Here is a 23293-nt window from a genome sequence, read left to right as displayed (position 1 = left end):
CTAGACACTGGGGACCCAGCTGAGAACAAAAGAGCCCCGAAGTCACTCACATGAAGAGGCAGGGGAGGAATGAGGGAAGAATACAGGCAAGTAAACAAGAAAATTTCAAATACTGAGGATTTCAGTGAAACCAGTGATGTGATAAAGAGGTACAGGGTGAGGGCTCCTCTCTGGTGAGAGGTCAGAGACGGCCTCTCAGCTGTCTGGGCTGAGATCCACAGATAGAAGACATTCCCAAATATGTGAACGCAGTGATAGATTCGGGGTGGAGGGGATAGGAGTTCCAAGCAGAGGGAACAGCTAGTGCAAAGGCCCTGAGGAGGGAATAAGTTTGGCTCAATGAATATTTATTGAGACTAAATGAATGATAGAAGATTCTAGAAGGAATCGATTGTTCTGGTTTGGCCGTGGAGAGCTTGCTTGCGGGCAGGGGGTTGGGGGTTGCCAGCTCCAATGAGGGAAGGGGGCTCTTGGCAGAGGGAAGGGCTCTAGCGGAGGCCTGGGCAGTTCTTCTTGGTTCTGTTCTGAGAGTGGACAGGACCCAGCCAGGGGCCCTGGGCTCTCCTGGAGCCGACATCCAGGGATTATGACAAGAAACAGTCTCTGAAAGTAGGGGAGAGGTCATGCGAGAGCCGCGGCTCCCCAGACTTTGGCCTTTGCCCACTGCCGGCTGGAAAAGTACGAAACATCTGAGATAACGGTCTTCCCTCCCCTCCCCCTAGCCTGCCCCCGTGTCACTGGCCCTTAACCCTGTCTGTCTTGCCTGTTCCCCAATCAGCACCTGGGGGTGGGCTAGGAGCTCCCCAGGACTATTTCAGCATCTTTTAGGGGTGGTGACAGAGCCACAGAGAAGAGCCGGCTGAGCCTGGGAGCCCTGGTGGTGGGGTGAGCCCCCACTTCGCAGCAGACACAGAAGTGGCTGGAGAAAGAGCTGGCCAGGCTCATGAATGGGGATTTAGCAGTTGGAAAGGTGAGCCCTGCACTGGTCTCCAGGTGAGGGAGGGTTTATGCCAGGAACCTTCCCCAAGCTCCCAGGGTTGGCAGGAACCTCACATCCCATTTTACAGATGAGAAGACTGAGGCCCAGAGGGAGAATGCAACGACCAAAATTGTGTCTCCATTCTGGGGCTGCTCCTGGTCTTTCTTCCTGGTCCCCCCACCTTCCAGAAGGGGGGAATTTGGGCAGCATGGGAGTGCAGGAGAGGGCTAGTTCCATCGGCTGATCATCCCCACGGGGGCATCTGTCTACCACTTTTTAAAGAAATTGGCTGTCAGGCCCCGGGAGTCTCTGGGTTGGCCCCAAAACACAGATTTGGAGACAGAAGTCCAGCAAGCAGGAGCAGCAGGCCCGACCTTGGGGCTGGAGCCGGGATGGAACTGGAGCAGGATGGACCTCAGGGTGGTGTGCAGATGGGTGGTGGGGAGGAGAAGGGCTGCGTGACCCTCACAAATGTCCCCTCCTTGCCCCAGATGGCTTCCTCCACCAGTCTCACGTGCCCTACCGACAGCCTGGAACTCTTGGATCTCCTGTTTGACCGGCAAGACGGCATCCTGAGACACATAGAGCTGGGCGAGGACTGGGGCCACGTTGAGGACCAGGTGATAACCCGCTGCATTTACCCCAGGGCCAGAGCCAGGACCCCACTCAGCTCTGTGCGTTTATTGCTCATGTGTGAGATTTTAGCAAAGCACGTTATTGTATGGAACCTCTCAGCGACCTAAGGGGCAGATGCCATCACCTCCTTATAGGTGGGGAAAAGCGAGGCCCAGAGAGGGGTGGTAACTTGTCCTGGGTCACACAACAGTTTGGAGTTGGGTCCAGACTTAAACTTGGGGCCTGTGCCTCGACACGGTTGGATGTTGTTCCTGTGCTACATGACTGTGTTCAGGCTCCAACAACACTGGGGGCAAGGAGCGTTAGCTCTTTCCATCTTACAGAAAGGACACGTGAGGCCCAGAGAGGGTCAGTGGCTTGCCCAGAGACACACAGCTATCCAAACCGAAACATAGGCCTCCTAATTCCCACCATCCCTCTCTGTCCCAACAGGTCCTGCCAGGCCCGAACTCTGATGATTTCCTCAACTCCATCCTGGGTTCTGGAGAATCAGTGCCCAGCTCCCCGAGCTGGTCTCCTGCGGCCAGTGACAGTGGCATCTCAGAAGATCTGCCCTCCGACCCCCAGGACACCCCTCCACACAGTGGGGTGGCTGCCACCCAGGCCAGCTGCCATAGCGCAGAGTCTGGCAAGGGGCCCTGCCCCTCCTACCATACTGGCCCTGCCTGCCCCACCAGGAACCTTGGGCCAGTGGCCCAAGGGCTTGAGGCTTCCGTTGCTATAGACCTGGGTGAGTCCTGAGTCTTTGCCAACTACCCTCACCTTCTCCCAGGCACTGTACACGCAAACCCATTTTCGGTACGCAGGCCTCTCACTGTTGTGGCCTCTCCCATTGCGGAGCACAGGCTCCGGACGCGCAGGCTCAGCGGCCATGGCTCACGGGCCCAGCCGCTCCGCGGCATGTGGGATCTTCCCGGACCGGGGCACGAACCCGTGTCCCCTGCGTTGGCAGGTGGACTCTCAACCACTGCGCCACCAGGGAAGCCCATGCAAACCCACCTTTTGAGATGGGTATTGGGTTGCTGTCTGTCATGGGCCCATTTTCCAGGTGGTTAAGAATTGAGTCAGAGCCGCAAAGGTGAGATGCGCCCCTGGCAGGCTGGTTCCTTCTGCAAGCATCATGCTGGCAACCTCATTTTTGTACCTTCCGTGCCTGGATCATAGTAGACACTCAATGAAAGTGTGTGAGGTCACGGGATCCCAGGCCTTGGGGTGTTCCCCTTGGACCTGGAGAAAGGCCTGATGCAGAAGCCACCGCCAACAGGGTATCCTTTGTCTCTTGAGCATTGCGATGGTATGGGAACGCTTATTTGTCCCTTTGGAGACTTGACAAAACTAAGGCTCAGAGAGGTTTAGTCCCTTGCCCAAGGTCACACAGCTCCACCTAGTCGGGATTAGAGCAAAGGGCTATTTGACTCTGAAGTCTGCGCTCTCCAGAGCAGCTCACCTACAGTTTGCCAGGTACCTGGTGGGAGGGAACCACAGGTGAATCAGACCTGGTCCTTTCCCCAAGGGAGAGATAAGGCCAGGCCAGCTGCAGATCCAGCCTATAATCCTGGGCAATAACAGCTCCTCCCTCCCAGGTTGACAGTGGGTCCCTGACAATGTCCTGATGAATCTGGGTTCCCATCTTATGGTGGAAGGGAGACTGAGGCACCAGGTCTTGGGGCCCCAAGCTGTGCTACAAATCCCTAGCACATTGGGGTCAATTCTGGGAGCTTTGCTGGAGGAGGGAAGTAGAAGCTGGGAGCTCAGGGGTCCCCCGCCTGACTCCCTCCCTTTCTCTGTCCCCATCTGCCCTGTCAGAAATGTGGAGCCCAGGCCTGTACGCCGGGGAGCAGGCTGAGCTGGCCAACTCACCCCCACACTGCAACCTCACAGTGAAAGACCTCCTCCTCTCTGGCAGTGGCGGGGACTTGGTGAGCAGTCCCCACCCGACCCCTGGCGCATCAGAGGTGGGAGGGCACTGGGGTTCATGGGGCCCCAATACCCCCATTTTGGAGACTGGAAGACAGTCACAGACAGGGGCTGATAGTTGTCCAAGGTAAGTCCAAGTCACTTACTCTGACTTACACCCAGAGTAAGTCAGTGGGTCCCAGTCCTGAGTTCTCTGTCTCCTGGGCTGGGATACTTTCTACTATAGTAGTAGTATTAAAAAAAAAAAAAAAAGGGCTAAAACTTACCAAGCATCTACTATAGGCCAGGCACTCTTCTAAATGCTCTTAATGTATCATCTTTTAATTCACAGCAACCCTGAAAACTGGGGCTCTTATCTTAATTCTACATTTGAGGAAATGGGCACAGAGAGGTCCAGTAATTTGACCTAAGTCACACAGGTGCTGCAGGCTTAATCCCTGGGCTGGCCCATTGGGCCTACTGCGCCCATTGCACGCTGACTGAGGGCTGTCTATCTTGCCCTGGGGTTCGACTACAGGTAAACCAGACCTGAGAACCCAATCAGTACCTCCATTTCTCAGATGAGAAAGCCAATGCCCAGAGAGGTTAAGCCACAAACCCAAAGTCACACGGCAAGAAAGTGGCCGAGTCAGAATTTGAACTCTAATTTGCCTGATGCCCAAAGTTGTCCTGACAACCTCTAAGAAAGGGCAGAACACCCCTCTTGACTTGAGAGATGCGCGGTGAGCACCAGCTGTGTGCTCAGCCTCTGGGGACCTCATGGTCAAAAGGGGACAACTGACTGCTCATGGAAGTGTACCCATGAGGGGGAGAGGCTGGAGGGGCATTGCAGGTCCAGGAAGGCTTCCTGGAGGAGGCAGAACTTCAGCAGGTCTTGAAAGATAGGAAAGGTGAGTGACTGTTCTGGAAATACTAACTGGCTTTTGTAAATGTGTCAAGTTTAATACCGTTGTTCTGTGTGTGAACAGCGTTGGGAAGTGGAAGGCCTTATCCCCATTTGGCAGATGAACATACTGAGGCTTGGATCCTGGAGAGAAAATGGTTGGGCTGATCCATGGCCTGGAATTCTAGGGAGTGGAATTTGATCCAGCGAATGTCAGGCTGCCCCAATCTCCAACCTTTATTCCTGAGCCTCCCATTCCATGGTGTGACATTCCTAATACTTGGCTCTCTGATGACCCGATTCTTTCATTTTCAATGTTTCTATTTCATAATTTAAATTTAATTTTAAAAAATTTGAATAGGCAAATGCATTCACATAGTCCAAGTTCCAAAGGTACAAACAAGTAGACAGGGAGAAACACCCCTCACCCCCATTTCCTGGAGGCTCACTTAACCTGTGCCTTGTGTGTTGGATTTTCCCTTTGCTGTTGCAGAATGCACTGCAAGGAATGTTCAGAGCCCAGAGAAGTGCCTGGCATGTAGTAGGTGCTAAATACATAGCTGTCTAATGACTACTTGTGAAACAAATGAAAAACTTGTATCTAAAGAGCAATTCCTGGAAGTGGAATTGCTGGGTCAGAGGGCTGTGTGCTGGTTCTTTGGAGCCCTAGTGCCAGTGGGGACTCTACAGCAGATGGATCGATTGTTTCTCAGACCTGATGCCTCTTTCATTTCCCAGAGGCGGTCACTCTCCCTGCCCTCAAAGCAATTCTGCTGGTTTCCCCACAGCAACATCACCTGGCAGCCCCCAACCTGTTGCGCCTTGGGACCGAGCACAGCCAGGAGCTGGTGCTGACAGAGGACGAGAAGAAGCTGTTGGCCAAAGAAGGCATCACCCTGCCCACCCAGCTTCCCCTCACCAAGGTGAGTCAGTGGGACCCCTGGCTCTGGAGCTCGCCCCCTTTCCTGCAGCTACTTGCCCATGAGTCTCACCTTTGGGTCTCCCACACTAGAATGTTAGGACGTGTCTGTCACCAGAGCCAGAAAAATCATCCTCAAAGCCACCGCAGTGGGGCTTTCTAGCTGGCCGCAGTCTCCACCCAGCCTGTTCACTCAATATCAGTATCTTAGTTTGCTTTTCCAATTGGAAGACCTCTCTTAGTCTTGATAACTGGCCTCGGGAAAGGCGCTGTTCCCACAGATGGCCAGAAGATGGCGGGATTGCACCAGTGCACAAAATCCAGTTGCCAATTCGGGACTGGGTTTGGGAGCTGGGAAAACCTTCAGAACCCAGGACCCCTCTAGAGATTCTGCAAGAATTTCGTGGCAGAAAATCTGGTCTTCAAGTCATCATGGGTCTGCCCTCAAGTCCCTGAGTCTGGGATGGCTCCCTTGGGAGGATAATGGGGTGAAGTTGTGGGGTCTGGACAAGAGAGCGGACCGTCCAGACTGCCTCAGTCTGCTCCCCATGTCACTCTGCAGTATGAGGAGCGAGTGCTGAAGAAAATCCGCCGGAAAATTCGGAACAAACAGTCAGCCCAAGAAAGCCGGAAAAAGAAGAAGGAATATATTGATGGCCTGGAAACTCGGTAAGGCTGGGGTCCCGGGACACCACACTTAAGGGGGAAACTGAGGCCTGAGAGAGGGATGCAATGGAGCTAAGGTCACAGTTTTCAGGATCTGACAAAATTAGAGTTGCTTCCTTCTCTGGGAGAGACGATTTTTCACGTGAGTTGCAAGGATGGAAAAATGCCTAGTAAGGTGGTACAGGGCTCAGGTTCGAGGCCCCTTAATCCCCTAGAAGATGTTGTGCCAAGAAGGGAGAAGGTATCATCCATCTTGTCCTGGCTCTTTGCCTGAAGATGGGACATTTACTTCCCTTGCTGAGCATCACTGATCCTCAGAGCTGTCATGGCTTCCTTTGGTGGGGGAGAAGAAAGGCAGAATTTCCTCAACTTAAGAACTGTGCACCCGGGACTTCCCTGTTGGCGCAGTGGTTAAGAATCCACCTGCCAATGCAGGAGACACAGATTCAAGCCCTGGTCCGGGAAGATCCCACATGCCACGAAGCAGCTAAGCCCGTGCACCACAACTACTGAGCCTGCGCTCTAGAGCTTGTGAGCCACAACTATGGAGCCCACGGGCCACAACTACTGAAGCCTGCGTGCCTAGAGCCCGTGCTCCGCAACAAAAGAAGCCACTACGATGAGAAACCTGTGCACCACAACGAAGAGTAGCCTCCACCTGACACAACTCGAGAAAACCCATGCGCAGCAACAAAGACACAATGCAACCAAAAATAAATAAATCAATTAATTAAAAAAAAAAAGAACTGTGCACCCCAGGACTTCCCTGGTAGTCCAGTGGCTAAGACAACACGTTCCCAATGCAGGGGGCCCAGGTTCGATCCCTGGTCAAGGAAATAGATCCCACATGCCACAACAAAGATCCACGTGCCGCAACTAAGACCTGGCGTAGCTAAATAAGTAAATAAATAAATATTAAAAAAGAAAAAGAACTGTGCACCCCAATCTCATCCAGTCGCCTCCCTCAACTCATTTAGGCTACTGAGGGACGGGCTCCTCTTTATTCTTTAATAGAAACCTAAAAACTTAGCTTGCTCACTTTTTAAACCAAAAGTGATTTAATTAAGTGTTACAGATTTGGGTTTTCTATTTCTTTTCTAGTCAATTCTGAGATGTCATATTCTTCTGGGAAGTTGTCCATTTCAAATTTACTGACATAAAATTGTTCATAGTTCTCTCCTATTATTTTTTTAAGTTCTGAATAATTTATAGTTGTGCCCTTTTTAATTACTCATGTGTATTTGTGCCTTCTCTTGTTTTTTATCTTGATCAATCTTGCCAGAAGTTTGTCTGTTTTATTATTCTTTTCAAAGAATGAATTTCTGGCTTTTCCTCCCAGTTGTCTTTTTGTATTCTAGTTCCTTTATTTCTACTCTTAGCTTTATTGTGTCTTTAGTTGTGTTTTGTTTTGCTTTTGGTGGGGAAGATCTATTCTGTTGTTCTTTTGCTAACTGTTAAATGTGTATGTTCAGCTGGTTGAGCTGTAATAAGGTTATACATTTGGGGGGACTTCCCTGGTGGTCCAGTGGTTAAGACTCCATGCTTCCACTGCAGCAGGGCACAGGTTTGATCCCTAGTCAGAGAACTAAGATCCCGCATGCTGAGGGGCCAAAAAAAAAAAGAAAAAGAGAAATAGTTATACATTTTTCTCTCAGCACTGCTTTATCTGCATCTCATACATTTTCGTTTGTACCATTGTCATTACCATTTGGTCCCTAGGTCTTTCTTAATTTACACAGTGGATTTTTCTTTATCCTATGAGTTATTTAGAAGGAGGGCCTTTTAGTGGGAGAATTTATTCTCTTCCCTGGTTGTGATATGAGGACTAGCATATCCTCATGCCATGATTTGAGTGTTTTGGGTTTTTTTAAGATTTTTCGATGTGGACCATTTTAAAAGTTTTTATTGAATTTACTACAATATTGCTTCTGTTTTATGTTTTGGTTGGTTTTTTTTTTTTTTTTTTGCTTCAAGGCATATGGGATCCTAGCTCCCAACCAGGGATTGAACCTACATCCCCTGCACTGGAAGGTGAAGTTTTAACCACTGGACTGATGATTTGAGTGTTTTAATTCTACATCTGAGTGGTCTGGGCAAAGACGGCATTAACAGATGGATGCAGATGGGAAAGGTGGGGTTCCCGGACTGGACCCCAAAACCCTAGATGGAATGATCACATTGTCTTGTTCCTCAAATGTACTCTGCTAAGCCCCTAATCAACTTTACTTCATATCAGTGCCCAACTGCTCTATGAACTAGGTAACTGTATCTCTACTTTACAGATGAGGGGACTGAGGCCAGACAGCAGAGCACCTCAAGGTCACAGGGAGGGTGAAGATTGTAACTTGGGTCTCCTTGGACTCAGTTGCCATGCTACTGTATCTTCTCAAAGCATCACTGCCTGAGTTTGGTGGTCCATTTCCAATCCTGGGGGCTCAGACCAGAAGAAAGCCCCCACACCAATGCAAAGATGGTACCTAGGAGCCAGGCAGAACTGGGTTCAACTTCTGGCCTTGTTACAGACTTGCCAGGGTGACTTTGGATGAATGACTTCCCCTCTCTGGGCTTCGGTTCCCTGCCTGTACAGTGGGGCCTCACAAAGAGATGTTAGTTTGACCTGTTGGTGACAGGCATATTCTGAATGTCACTGTGATGTTGCCTCTTCAGGATGTCAGCCTGCACTGCCCAGAACCAGGAACTTCAGAGGAAGGTCTTGCATCTTGAGAAGCAGAACCTGTGAGTATTGGTCAAACTGGGGCAGAGAACAGGAGGAGCTGACCCCAGAGTCCCTTGCAGGAGAGGTGGACATGGGGGGACAGGCTGTGTGATGGCAGGGCAGAGCAGGGGGTAAGGGCTCCACTTAGAAAGGGGGAAGCCTGCAGAGAAAAAGGGTTTTGGACTTGGGCCCTTGAAGGATGTATAAGAGTTCACTAAAGGGAAGACGCTGCCGGTAGAGGAAATGGCATATGAATGGCTAAAGGCTAGGAGTATGGTATGCTGGATAACTGCAGGTGATTCCATCTGTGGGTGCATTTACTTAGTCAATTTTTGGGGGGGTGTCATGGATGATGCCATTACAGGTGTTTGTGAAATAGCTTGTGTTAACACTTTAGTTGTGATGGGAGGAGGTGGTATTTCCTCCCCCCGTCGTGGTCAACCTCCCGATTCACATTTTGAACTGTTGGATGTCTGCTCTGGTGGCAGAGAGGACTTTGTTGCATTCATTCAGCTTTGGGGAAGAAATGTATGCCGCTGTCAAGTTGTTGGGTGTTTTTTAAACCTTAAATCTTTTATCCCCCTGCATATATACATTCATCTTGTCACAAGGTCGGTGTTGCCTCCATAACTGAGTTAATACAGGCTAAATTTCCATCTTCTGTGATGTCCTGTTTGAAGTTTAAACAGCTTGATCTATTTTTTAAAAACCTATCAGCACATTCTTCATGTTGTGTGGACAGTGCTTGGTGCCTTATTCTTTCATAGAATCGTCTGTTTGAAAATAGTGAAGGATTGATTTTTTTTCCTAATAACTTTATTTATTTATTTTTGGCTGAGCTGGGTCTTCGTTGCTGCACGTGCGCTTTCTCTAGTTGCGGTGAGCGGAGGCTACTCTTTGTTGTGGTGTGCAGGCTTCTCATTGACGTGGCTTCTCTTGCTGTGGAGCATGGGCTCTAGGCGCACGGGCTTCAGTAGTTGTGGCACGTGGGCTCAGTAGTTGTGGCTCGTGGGCTCTAGAGCGCAGGCTCAGTAGTTGTGGTGCACGGGCTTAGTTGCTCTATGGCATGTGGGATCTTCCCGGATCAGGGCTTGAACTTGTGTCCCCTGCATTGGCAGGCGGATTCTTAACCACTGAGCCACCAGGGAATTGATTGATTCTTACGGTGGTATTTAGAAGGGAATTTTAGTTCTTTTCTTTCTGTGCTATAATGTAGCTATGTTTAAACTTTCCAACCAGGTCGTATTATTTTCTACTAACCTGTATTTAACCTGAGGAAAATTCTTGAGCCATTGTTTCCAAGTAGCTTCCACTGAGTATTTGCTACATCGGCATACTTCTAGATCAAACTGTGTGGCCCTACTTACTCAATTTTTATTTAGCATCTACTCTGTGCCAGGCATAGTTCTGGACACTGGGGCCCAAACAGTGAACAAAACAGACCCAGCCCCTCCACTTAAAGACTCACAGTCTACTGAGAAACAGACTCAAGACAAACAAAAATATATGAAAGATGATTCAAATAGTGATAGCCACTGGGAAGAAAAATAAACTAGGGGGAAGGGGCTAGGGAGTAAGGGGGGTGCCATTTTAGGCAGGGAGGTCAGATAAAGTGACATTTGAGATGAGACCCAACAGCTAAGAAAGAAGCAGCTACAAAAAGACCTGTGGGGGATGGGGCAGGGGAACAGTGTCCTTGGTACCGAGAGTACAGCCTGTGCAGAGGCCCTGGGGCAGGAATGCTTGTGAGTAGGAGGAACAGTGAGGGGCTGTGTGTCTGGAGCACAGTGAGCGAGGGGGAGAGAGGGAGGAGGGGAGGGCAGGGAGGGGACGGGACTGGCTGTGCCAGGCCTTGTGGGCCTCGGGGAGGACTTGGGCTTTTACTTCCGAGGGAGATGGGAACTCTGCGAGAGTTGGGAGAAGTTGCCTCACATTTGAAAAAGTGTGGAGCATGAACTCTAGAGGAGGCAGGAGAAGCTTGGGGGGCCCAGAGGCTGGGGCCAGTGTCCAGGCGAGCAGTAATGGCAACCTGGATGGAGAAGGTGGGGTGGCAGAGAAGTGGGTGAGATGTTCAGTGATTTATTGAGGGAGCTTCTGGGACTTTTAAGAGCAGTGGGGCCTTGAAGGATGGACGGGATTCAGACTTCAGCCAGGCTGGGGGACCCCATGAATCACAGGGAGGCAGGTCAAGGCTATGTAGGGATCAAGCAAGTCTTCCTGTTTCCACTAAGGTCCCTCTTGGAGCAGCTGAAGAAACTCCAGGCCATCGTGGTCCAGTCCACCAGCAAGTCGGCTCAGACGGGCACCTGCATAGCGGTGAGTCCTGACCCCCAGCTCCAAGGGGCTTGTCAGCCTTGGCAGAGGGTCCTGTGGGGGAGGTGAGTGTGAGTAGGAGGACAGCCGGCCCTGAGCCCTAGCTCACGCGTGCTCCATTCTTCTGGGCCTCAGTTTCCCTGCCTATGAGACGAGTGTGCTCAGGGGAGGGGGAGGGATGGGGTGACCCTGCCCCCATCTCCACCAGGTCCTGCTCTTCTCCTTCGCCCTCATCATCCTCCCCTCCATCAGCCCTTTCACCTCCAACAAAGCTGAGAGCCCCGGAGACTTCGTGCCTGTACGAGGTAGGTGGATCAGGGGGTTGCTCCTCCCTCAAAAACCCTCTGGGCTGCCCCGTGGGCGCACTCCCCTTGGATCCCCAGCCCCCATACTGGGCCACTGGGGGAGGGGGAGGAGGCCCCCTTGCAACTGCTTCCTGAGGCTGGGGGCTAAAAGAAAGAAGGGACCCAGCCCCCCAGGCCATCCCTCACAACCCCCCAACCCTTGCTCAGTTTTCTCCAGAACTTTGCACAATGATGCTGCATCCCGTGTGGCTCCCAACACCGTGCCAGGCTCCGAAACCCCAGGACATGGGCCCAAGGCTGGCACACTTCAGGAAGGGTCTCCAAGCAGCCCTCAGGGGGAATGGGGATCCCGGGACCCGCCGGCTCCGGACAACTCGACGGAGGATCTGGACAATGGGACCCTGGTCCAGGGCAACTCCATGAAGGAGCTGGACCGGGCCGCCCTCCTAGACTGTGCCCGGCCTGAACAAGCACTTGGCCCAGGGCGCGTGGGGCTGGAGGTAGCAGTGGGGGAGCTGTGAGCACCAGGGGTACGTGCCCCCAGGCCCCTCTAGTCAGGTGTGCTACAGTGGACAGAGACAGGCACAGGGATCCGAGGTGAGGGAGAGACCCCGGCGATGGTGTCAGGATGGAGACGCACAGACTCACAGCTTCAGACCCAGGTACCCAGGCCCATGCAGAAACTGATGCTCAGACACAGACCATAAGGCCACAAAGCCTGAGAAATACACAGACCCAGGTGCAGAAGGAAACAGGAAGACAGACACAGACTGATCCACAGACCCAGAGAGATAGGCATACACCAGGCCTCGGTAACTCCCCGCTCAGGGACTCCTTCCTGCCCCCTGGAACACAGGGAGGAGGAAGCGGCCAAAGTCTGCTGGGACCCTGGCCCTGGAGCACGGGCTGAGCTCTGAACTTCGGGGCCACCATGGCTCACAGCTGTTCCCTTTTTCTAAGACTGCTACGGTCCTTAATAAAGTATTTTGAGAGAACACGGCTGGCATGGAGGTGGAGTGGGGTGGGGGCTGAATTAGAATCTGGAGCTCCCCAACCCACAGAAGGAGGGACTAGGCCAGCCTAGGATAGAGGAGTGAGGCAGGGGGTCCCTTGACCCCCAGGCTGGAGCGGTGACCAGAGAGGTGCCGGTGCGTGTTCAGCACCTTGGAGAGCGGCAGCGGGCGGAGAGCAGGGTGCAGCAGGAGGGCAAGGTAGCTCTGGCCCGCACCCCACACACACACCCCCGACCCTTCCAGGGTATTCGCGGAAGGCCTGCGGCAGTTGCCTTCCTGGGGGGCCAGGCTGCCCACCCTGCTCGTTTTATGGATGAGGGCACTGAGGCGTCGGGAATGAAGGGACCTGCCCAAGGTCGCAGCTGGAGAGGACTGACCCCAGCTGCATCTGCGCTCTTCCTTTAACGCGTCACCCTGGCCCTGCCCGCTTTGCACAGGTGCCCAGGGGTTGCAATTGAGATAAAAAAAACGCGGCCTCTCTCCTCAAGGGGCTCACAGCCTAGTAGCAGAGGGCACATAATAAAGAATCCCGCAAGTGAGAATTACGAACTGAGCACTCAGCAAATATCTGCAGCTGGTAAGGCCCCCTCCTTCGCCCCCAGGCCTGGATTGCTGAGGCACACATCCCAGGGGGTGAGGGGACCACACAACCCTGCCCCCAGGGACTAGGACCCAGGGCAAGGTTGTGGATGGCAAACACAGGCTCAGATGCAAGAAATTCTTTTATTGCATTGAAGGCTTTTCTGGAAGCCTGGAGGAAGCCAGGTGGACCCACCCTTCCTCCTCCAGCCCCAAAGGCAGTGTGAGCCTCTATTGTCTGTCCTGCCATGAAGTCTGGCTCCTAAATGATGGCCCTGCCTCCCTTCCCTCCTGGAGGGACTGTGAAGGCTGTCTGGGGGTAGGCAGGGGTTGGGGAGTGTGAGGGCCCAGGGGTCAGAGGAAACCACAGAGGGCCTGGCCACACCTCCCAGGAACATCCTGAGTCAGAGGCTGGAGCCTGGGGGTGGAGCAGGTACAGGGGGTGGGGGGGTGTCAGCTCCAAGGTCAGAGTCCAGGGGGGCTGCTCCTTCCCAGGCCCCCTCCAGAGGCCCCAAGCTAAAGGGAGGTGCAATGGAGGGCAAGTCTGCCCTGGGGCCTGGAGCCCAGCTCTCAGCGCCCTGAGGTCTCCCCACAAGGACAGAGACGAGTAACAAAGTGAGACCAGTAAGAAAAAAAAAAAGAATCCATGGTTTCTACAAACAGCCCCGCCCTCCCCAGGCCCCCTGGTCAGCTGGGAACCACCTCGGTCTTCACTCTTTTGGGGGGCCTGCGGGGAGCAGGACTGTCCAGCCGCTCCCTTTTGGGGCTGGCGGGCCCGGAGCCGTCGTGCTGGGCACCAGGCTCAGCTGCAGGCTCCTGCTTGGGGCTGGCGGGCGCTGGGCTGTGGAGCTGGGCGGGGGCCTCCTCCTTGGGCTCCAGCTTGGGGGTGGGCGGGCGGGGCAGGGGTGGCAGCGCCCTCTCCAGCACGCGGGGGCCGTCCCAGGCCGGGATCTCCAGGCCCAGATGCTTCATGAGCCGGGTCATGACTTCATCTACATAGCCGTGGATACGCAGGTCTGCGTGGCGGTCCTGCGGGGGGCGGGGACCGGTCAGGCGGAGGGAGAAGGCTTGGGGGGGCCTGGGGTGTCAGGGGTCAGGGGTGGGCTCCAGCACGTACGTGCTTGGTGGGCTGAAGGTTGACGATGACCAGCCGGCCTCCGTGGCGTTTGGTGGCGAGGGGCAGGTTCCCGCTGGGCCGGATTTGCAGGGAGGTGCCCAGCGTGATGGACAGGTCCGCGTTCCTGGGGCCAGGAGGTGGGATTAGCCTGATCTCCTCGGCAAGGGTCTCTGTAGCCCTCCTCCTGCCCCACGAGGCTGGGGGCGGGACGTCTCCAACACACACACCACCCCACCCTTGCTCAAATGCCATGGCTTCACTGCTCTGCTGATACGCTGGGGCCAGCCCTGGGAGGCCGGCTCACACAGCGCCCATCTCTGTCTGGGGGCCGGCTTGCCCCAGTTTCCAAGCTGCTCTGAATCCTGCCCGCCGCTTCCCTTCTGCCGGAGCCACCCCACCCCGTCGGCAGAAGTGGAGCTGCTGATGTCCCCACTTGGACCCCTGGGTTCCAGACCTGGCTCAGTCACTTCCTGGCTGGGCAGTGTGGACGGAGGTGTCAGCTTGCTCCAGCCTCGGTTTCCTCGTCTGTAAAATGGGCCCCGAGCAGCACCCACCCTGGGCTGTGGTGAGGATGGTGTGTGAGGCCTCTGGCCGGGGCCGGGGGTATGAGGGCTCAGTACACAGGAGCTGCCATTGTTACGGGGGAAGCGAAGCCCAGAGAGGGTGTGGGCCACCTCTTTCCTGATGTCCCCGGGGTTGCAGCTGGCTGTGTTTCTGCCCCTCCCCTACCCACCCCACCCTGGGCTCGGTGGGGGTCAGACCTGCTGGCCTCATCGGCCAGAGTGAGGTCCCGGTCAGGCAGGGAGTCTTCCCAGTCCAGGATAGTGTCTCTCAGCTCCCCCCTGTACGGAGAGCGGGGGAGTCAGCAGGGACACTGGCCGCCTCCCCTGGGGTCCCGGGCATGGGGAGGGGCCGCTTACCTGCAGGCCCGCAGCCCCCTTGACTTGGCCACGGTGCAGAGCCGGCCGGTGGCCTTCAGGCCCATGCTGCCCACGACGGTGTCCCGGACGTACTGCCTGTGTCGGGAGAGGAAGGGGTCAGCTTCCTGCCCGCTCCCAGGTGCCTACCCTGCGGCCCCACCTGGATGGCTCTTGCTTTTCGCAGGCAGCTGTTCTCCCAGGAAAGCGGGGGCCACATGACCAGAATCTAAGCATGAGGGGACATCCGGCAAACCCAGCATGGCGGGGGCAGAGGGGGCCTCCCACAAAACAGCTGGCCTGGCTGCTTCAAAAGGTCCACAGCTCGGAAAACAGAGAAAGGTCGGGAAGTGCTCCAGGTAAAGGAGACTGAAGAGATGGGACAGTGGCATGCAGAGTGCTGCCCTGGGTTGGACCCTGCACCGGGGGAAAAACAGCAACAATGGGAGGGAGCGCTGGGAACACAGATTGGGGAGAATAGTCGCGTCTGTGGTTTTTACATTTCCTGACTTTAGAAACTGCACCGCGGCTGTGGAAGAGAATACCGTGGCTTGTGGGAGATAAATGTCTAAAGGGTTTAAGGGGCAAAGGATAAGGAAATCTGCCCCTTGAACAGTAGAGCAAATCCAAACAGAGAGAAGAGGAGAAACAAATTGTGGCGAAATGGTAACATTGATGAATCTAGGTCAGAGTCAGCAAACCATAGCCCTGAGGATCAAATCTGGCCCTCTGCTTCCCATTTTTGTAAATAAAGTTTTATTGGCACACGGCCATGCCCATTCCTTTAAGTGCTGTCTATAGCAGCTTTCACGCTACAAAGCTGATAGTCACGACAGAGACAGCCTGGCCCACAAAGCTGAAGATATTTACCATATGGCCCTGTACAGGAAAAAGTTGGGGATCCCCAGTCTAGGTCAAGTATGAGTTCATTGTATGGTTCTTGTGAGTTTTCCACCAGATTGAAGTTTTTCAAAATAAATTTAGAGAGAAAAAAATTTGTTTTTAAAGTTGGGGCCCCATCTGTGCTCTGGTCTTAAGAGATTCCACCCGCAGGGGAGCCACACGCACCCGTAAGGCTGCTTGCCCAGCAGAGGGAGACACGCCCAGAGCCCTCCTGTTCCAGGAAGGCTCAGCCTTTCCAGAGCCGGAAGAATGCCCCGTCACACCCTGTTATGGGCTGAGTGGTGGCTCCCAAGTATTTTGGAATAAGACCTTATTTGGAAGTAGGGTTGTTGCAGATGTACTGGCTGGGTTCAGATAAGGTCACATTTGTGTAGGGTGGCCCCTAACCCACGTGACTGATGTCCTTATAAGAAGAGGGGACACAGGGACTTCCCTGGTGGTCCAGTGGGTAAGACTCTGCGCTCCCAATGCAGGGGGCCCGGGTTCGATCCCTGTTCAGGGAACTAGATCCCGCATGCTGCAACTAAGAGCTTGCATGTGGCAACTAAAAAGATCCTGCGTGCCGCAACGAAAATCCTGCGTGCCACAACTAAAGCCATAAGTGAATATTAAAAAAAAAAAAAAAAAAAGAGGAGGGGACACAGACACACAGGGACACGGAAACCATGAGGAGCTGGAAGAGGCAGGAAGGATCCTCCCTGACAGGGTTCAGGCAGAGCACAGCCCTGCCAACACCTTGATTGTGGACTTCGAGCTTTCAGACCCATAAGACTATCAGTTTCCGTTGTTTTAAGTTACTCAGGTTGTGGCAGTTTGTAACAGCAACTGCAGGAAATGAATACACCTCCCGGGAGGAAGATACGCCCCCAAGTCCCACCCTGGGAGGGTCACACCCTCGTCTCTGGAAACATCAGGTTCAACTCACAAGGCCCTTCTGCAGAGCCCGACCTGGGTCATCCACACCTTGGGCCCCCGCCCCTACCCTCCGTGGCACTCACGTCTTACACTTGACACATTCTTCTACAAACATGTTTCCGTGAAGCTCTGCCAGCTTGTCCCTGTGGGAGGAGAAGGAAGAGGCTTAGTGGAGGGGATCCAGAGGCCTCAGGGCTGGAATCCACCCCCCAGGACCAGGAAGAGGGGATCTCGATTCTCCAGACGTGCCCGCCTAGCAGACACTGACGCTGGCAGCTGAGCACCAAGCACCTCTCCTGGCTGAATCGCCACAGTGGCCTTGAGAGGGAGGGGCTGCCATCAACACCCATTTTCCAGATGAGGAAACTGAGGCTCGGAGAGAGGGGCAGGCTGCCCAAGGCTGAGCGGGGCTGGACGCGGGGTGCACCTGGGGAAGCCAGAGCGCACGTGCAGCCCGTCCACGTTCTGGCTGACCAGGAAGCGCAGGAGGCCCACGCGCTCCAGCTGCACCAGTGCCATGTGAGTCTTCGTGGGCCGCGCGTTCTCGAAGGTGGTGTCGAACTTGGGGGCCAGGCCCTGCTCCTCCATCGTCCAGACGCCATGGGGGCCCCTGAGGTGGCAGGCGGGAGAGACAGAGAGAGCTTAGGGATCAGGAAGACAGGGGACGGAAAAGGAGACAGAGAAACGGAGGCAGAGAAAGAGAGTCAGAGACAGACAAAGTGACACAGTCAAAGGAGGGGGTGGGGGAGGAAGGAGGGAGAACGTGGTACACAAGGGCAGAAATTAACTATTCAATCCCACCAACACTTACTGCTGCTGCACTGAGCCTGGCCCTGCGCTGGGTGATGCTGGGGCCCTAGGGGACCCAGGCCCTGCCCTCAAGGAGTCCTCCATCTTGTGGGGAGAGACACAGGTGGACACAGACTCTCCAGCTCTGTGGGGCTGGGGCAGAGGGAGGAACCTGAGGCTGGGCTGGCCCAGTCGAAGCGGTAAGGACTCTTTGTGGAAATGTGGGAAGGCTTCCTGGAGGAGGCTGAGCTGTCTCTTGAACAGACAGGAAAGGGCCGGGCAGCTCAGACAGAAGAGGTAAGCAAAGGCCAGGGGGCTGGCAACAGCCTGTGAGTGGTCTGGGGACTGCAGGGGCTGCAGGGGCTGAGGTTGGAGAGCTGATCCAGGGCTAGGTTGGGAACAGCTTTGATTTCCAGCCTGAAGTGCTGAGAACGCTCCTGTGTGGCAGTGGGGAGCCATGGCAGGTTATGGAAGGGGGGTGAGATTCACACCTTAGAATTCTAACATTCCTCCAAGAACGAGAAATCTGCTCTTCTGCTGTAAGAGTCTGCTCCGTGGGCCTGAGAGGCCTTACAAAGAGAGCACAATTGTGATAGGCCTGCCCTACGGGGTAGGGTTGCAAACTCAGCACCTACAGGGGCCACTCGGAGGCCACCAGTTAGAGACCCCTGCTTTTCATCAATGAAACTCTTGTCTAACACAGGCTGCCTAACGTTTAGACATTATCTGGCCTCACACCCTCACTTACAGGTGAGGAAACTGAGGTCCAGGTGGTTAAGCCACTTGTCCCACCAGAGGTCTGACAGAAAAATATTTGTAAGTGAGTATGGAGCTAATTGTCCTTGATATCAATTCTCCCCTTTTTCTCTGGTAATAATAGAACCCCACTAGTTAGCCTTGCAGTGAGCCTAGACGAAAGACTACATTTCCCAGCATCACTTGCAACTAGGTGTAGTCAGGTGACCAAGTTCTGGCCGGTGGAATGGAATGTTGGGTGTGATATAAAGGGACATTCTCCAAAGGAAGGGTCTTTCCCATCCCCAACACCCCAGGGAACTGACAGATCACCCCAGACTCAGCGGGAGGAAAGGCGGCAGGAGGGGTTCCGATGGCCAGACATCTGTGAGCTCACAGGGAAGCCCTGCCTTGACTTCCCTCCATGCGCACGGACCTGAAGTCGGGGATGCCTGAGGCTGTGCTGATGCCCGCGCCCGTGTGGAACACCACGTTGGAGGACTGCCAGACCAGCTGTGCCAGCTCCCATACCTTCCGCTCCAACTCCTCAGGGGGATCAAAGACCTGTTGGGTGGGAGAGAGTGGAAGGGAGCGAAACAGGAGGGAAGGGGGCAGGGAACAACCTTTAAAAGAATGACACAGGGCTTCCCTGGTGGCGCAGTGGTTAAGAATCCGCCTGCCAATGCAGGGGACATGGGTTCGGGCCCTGGCCCGGCAAGATACCACATGCCGCGGAGCAACTAAGCCCGCGTGCCACGACTGCTGAGCCTGCGCTCTAGAGCTGGTGAGCCACAACTACTGAACCCGTGTGCCACAACTACTGAAGCCCGCACGCCTGGAGCCCGTGCTCCGCAACAGGGGAAGCCACCGCAATGAGAAGCCCTCGCACCACAACGAAGAGTGGCTCCCGCTCGCCGCAACTAGAGGAAGCCCGCGCGCAGCAACGAAGACCCAACGCAGCCAAAAATAAATAAATAAATAAAATAAATTTATTTAAAAAAAACAAAGAATGACACAGCCGTAGGACATAACAAAAACTGGTCAAAGGTCCAAGATGGCGGAAGATTCGACTTCCAGTATACCTGGAGCCTCATTATACACTCATTGTAATACCTCAGCATATACTAAATGTATTAACACCCACAGGTGCCAGGACAGTTCAAAGGCTAACCACAAATGGCCAAAAAGTGGGCGGTGGCCCAATTCCTGGAAATCCCCACCCCTTCCCCGAAATAGCTGGAATAATTCTCCCACTCACTAGCCTATGAAATTACCCAGCCCATACAAACTAACCACGCTATATTTCGAGGCCTCTCACCTTCCGATGTGGCCCTAGGGCGGAGAAAGTGTCTGGTGCATGGTAGGTACTTAATAAATGTTTGTGGAATAAAATGGAAACCAGGCAGGAGAGGAGTGGGGCTTCACACCACCTGGGAACTCACTAATGCCTGACTCGAAAGGGACGCACTAGCCTTTGTGGGGTGGGGGCAATCTTCTCCCCCGTTTACAGAAGAGGAGAGGAGACCCAAAAGGAAGTTACCCGCCAAGGTCTCAGTGTATGGTGGGGACTTCCTCTCAGCGTGGCTGGAGGGGTCTTTCTGACTTACATCCTCCAGGTTCCTCCCCAGCTCAAAACCCTTCCTCATCACCCTCAGGATGGTGTCAGCTCCCGAGCTTGCCACTTGAGGCCCATCTTGGCCTGGTTTTGGTAACCTCTCTGGTCTAATCTGTTCTCCAAGTTTGTTTATTCCCACCCCCGCGCCTTTGCCCCGGTAGTGCCTTCCGCCTGGAACTACAGCCCCTGGTCCCCCATCAGAACTTCAGGACTTCCCGACCTGGGTCCTAGCCTCAGTCCCAACCTGACCGATCCGGAGCTGGGCGTGGTCGCGTCCCCAGGCGCGCTGGGGCGTCACTTCCCGCCCCCTCCTCACTGGGAAGTCCCTCCCATTGTCTAGCTTCAGTGTCTCCTGATACTCCCAGAATGCCCGCTGCCAGCCGGCCCCGCCCAGCCCACGTCCCTGACGACGGCCGTCGGGACACCCGGCCGCGCTCACCTCGGGGAGACCGCACTTGCCCTTGTCCGCGTACGGCGACAGCCCCGCCGCATAATTCACCGACATCCTCCAGGCCCCAACGGGAACAATAAAGTTTCCCTTGTTGCGGCCGCTTCCGCCGGAAACGGGGTGGGACGAGGAAGAAGGAGGAGCCGCCTTCTCATCCTCTGTACCCGGCCTCTTCTCCGCAAGGCGCATGCGGCTCGCGCTAATGCCTCAGTCGCCATATTAATTGCTGGCAAAGAGCAGCCAGCTTCCTACTGTGCTGGGCATGTGGATGGTGGCGAGAATAGGGCTGTCCAGTGACCCGGGCTGGAAACTAGGGGACTGCCCACGTGAGAGTTCTCTAGTCACCTCTAAAATGAGAGGCGCAAGCGATCGGTTCCCTCTTTCCCCTTTTTACAAATGAGTAAACTGATGCGCCCCTTCCCCGCACCCCATCCCTCACAGGACATGGCCTGAGAGAAGGGACCCAGGACTTATGCTTCGAGTCCAAGGTTTTTTCCCCTGCACATTTCATAAGTTTCTAAATTTACAAATGCAGGGTACCTGTGCATGTGTGCGGGGGCCTCAGGGGGTGGCAATTTGGGACCTCACTAGGGAGGGTTACGGACGCCACTCTAAGTTATCTGGACGTTATCCAGGTGGATGATCATCACTCAGCAGGACAGGTCCTGACTTCACCAAGAGGCTGGAGAAACTGCTCACAATCACCGGGGCTGGAGGCCTTGAGGACTCATTTAAGAAACGTATTGAGCACCTACTGTTTACTGGGGAGACGCTGGAGAACACAGGCAGCACCCTGTGACCGGGCGATGGTGACTTAGTGTGAGTGGGTTGTAATGAGGGCACTGGGCAATGAAGGAGCTCAGAGGAGGCGCCTGACCCAGCCTGGGGGCAAGCAGGAAGGCTTCCTGGAGGAGGGGATGTTGCAGCAAAGATCTGAACAGTGAGTACGATTGAGATGGGGAGAATCAGCCACTTGGGGGTGACAGGAGGTACAGAAAGAGGGCTCCTGGCATAGGGACCGCAAGTACGAAGGCTGAGAAGAGAGGAAAAGGGTGGCTCATTCCAGAAACTGAAATCCGTCCAGCCGTGGTCGGGAAGAACATCGGTGTCTTCCCACCAGAGCCCCTTGGCCAACAGACAGCCCTGCTGCCAGCCTGTCTCCTCCCTCTGCTCATCCCCGGCCCCCTGGGGCAGCTGCCCGCTCAGAGCTGATCAGGTGTCAGAGCTGCGAGCTGGGAGCTGCTGGTGCGAGCTGGTGGCCCAGCTGGGAGCAGGTAACCAGAGCTGGCAGTGGACACAGTGGCCTGGTGCTGGAGTCACTGGAGCTGCAGGAGGTAGGAGGGGAAGGAGTTAAGGGAGGCCTGGGATGGAGGCTCCCCTTAGGGCCTCAGGCTCCTTGCCCCTGATCCCTGGCATGTGGGAGAAAGGAAAGGCTGGTGTGTGTCCCAGCTATGCTGAGGCATGCTGACACCCACACACACACTCATTCATGCGTGCACCTCCCACTTCCCAGCCTTTGCGCTGTCTAGGGTACGTACCCTCTTCTTCTGCTGCTGCAGCTCAATATCCTGCCCAGCCATCAGGCCCTGTTCATATATCATCACCTCTTCCAGGAAGCGGTCCCTAGATGAGGGTACTTCCCCCTCCCCCAAGCCTGCGGATTCCCTCCTGCCCAGGCAACCTGCGGACTTCTCTCGGGTGTCAGTTACACCCTGCTCTGGGTGTGATTGAGCCCGTTAGACAGGAGTAAAGAAAAAGGGTGGGTGGAGTGGGTGGTGAGTGAATGGGTACATTGATTGAATGGGGTGAATTGAAGGGGTGAATGAAAGGATGGGCAGTAGATGGACGGGAAGGTGGATGAACAAGTGGATGGATGGGTGGGTGCGCTTCGGATGGATGCGTGGTAAGTAGATGGGTCAGTGGGTGGTGGATGAAGGATGGTTGGGTGGATAGATGGTAGGTGGGTGTTGGCTGTATGGGTGGGTGCATAGGTGGATGGGTGGGTGGATAGTTGAGGTAGATAGGTGGTTGGATGAGTGGTTGGGTGGGTAGATGGGCAGGTGGATGGGATGGTGGGTGGGTGGTGGATGAAGGATGGTTGAAGGGTGCGTGGAGAGCCATGAGAAGATGAGCTGGGTGGATGAGTGGGTGGGTAGTGGCCAATGGGTGATTGGATGGGTGAGTGGATGGTGGGTGGATGGATCAGTGGATGGGCAGGTGGATGGTGGGTGGATGGTGGATAGAGCACTGTTGAAGGGTACGTGGAGAACCATGAGAACATAAGTTGGGCGGATGGTGGACAGTGGGTGGCTGTAGAAGTGCTTGGGTGGGAGGATGGATGCACAGGTGAGTGGATGGGTGGAAAGATGATTTGGAGAATTCATAGGCAGGTGAGCAGGTAAAAGGACAGGTGAAGGATATGTCTTAACAGAAATCCCACTCAGACATAGGAAGGAATTCCTAGCCAGACACCTGGCAAAATGCCCCCTTGAGATCCCTGCCTGACCTCTATACCTGCACATGCACGAAACACAAAACAGGCTAAGCTGGACAGACGTGCATGCACACACATACCTTGTGCTCACACGTGCACACACATGCATGCAGCCATCACCCCGGACCTCTGCCCACCTTGGGTGACTTGCCTCCGTGCTCTCACTCACACAGGAGCCAGGCTGGTGTAAGGGGACTTAGCTGCAAGGATTTTCTTTCTGACTTTCCAAGAAACATGCCTCTGTGCTAAGACGCCTCGGCTCTGGGCCTGGGCCCCCAGGAGACCCTAACTATTCAAGAAAACAGAATCAGTCCAGACACTTCCAGCCTCTGGAGCCAGGGGTGGGGCAGAGGAAGAGCTGGGGGAACCCAATTTGAGGAGTTAGAGTTCTGCCTACTAGTAAGAGGCAAAGCTGATCAGAACACCATGGGATT

General features: G+C 54.5%; 2 protein-coding genes across 4 annotated transcripts; one reads left to right on the top strand and one right to left on the bottom strand.

The window, feature by feature from the left end:
* Positions 1-943: 943 nt before the first annotated feature.
* CREB3L3 (cAMP responsive element binding protein 3 like 3) lies at positions 944-11855 on the top strand. Its single transcript, XM_065875167.1, has 11 exons — positions 944-970; positions 1471-1599; positions 2048-2345; positions 3422-3534; positions 4401-4403; positions 5204-5338; positions 5897-6003; positions 8668-8736; positions 10948-11032; positions 11238-11334; positions 11542-11855. Exons 1-11 carry the CDS (start codon positions 944-946, stop codon positions 11853-11855), a joined length of 1377 nt encoding a protein of 458 aa, XP_065731239.1.
* Positions 11856-13613: 1758 nt separating this feature from the next.
* SIRT6 (sirtuin 6) lies at positions 13614-20422 on the bottom strand. 3 transcript variants are annotated; one of them, XM_065873487.1, is made up of 8 exons: positions 20357-20422; positions 18739-18866; positions 17206-17388; positions 16862-16921; positions 14964-15059; positions 14805-14885; positions 14044-14167; positions 13614-13955 (listed from the first exon to the last, which is right to left on the bottom strand). In XM_065873487.1, exons 1-8 carry the CDS (start codon positions 20420-20422, stop codon positions 13614-13616), a joined length of 1080 nt encoding a protein of 359 aa, XP_065729559.1. The 3 variants fall into 3 exon arrangements, with proteins under 3 accessions (XP_065729559.1, XP_065729560.1, XP_065729561.1); XM_065873488.1 differs by lacking the exon at positions 14805-14885; XM_065873489.1 differs by lacking the exon at positions 17206-17388.
* Positions 20423-23293: the final 2871 nt, after the last annotated feature.

Source organism: Phocoena phocoena, chromosome 3, assembly GCF_963924675.1.
Source record: "Phocoena phocoena chromosome 3, mPhoPho1.1, whole genome shotgun sequence".
In the NCBI taxonomy this organism is placed as follows: domain Eukaryota; kingdom Metazoa; phylum Chordata; class Mammalia; order Artiodactyla; family Phocoenidae; genus Phocoena; species Phocoena phocoena.
The sequence above is the reverse complement of the archived record's forward strand: the minus strand, read 5'-3'. Positions and strand labels throughout refer to the sequence as shown.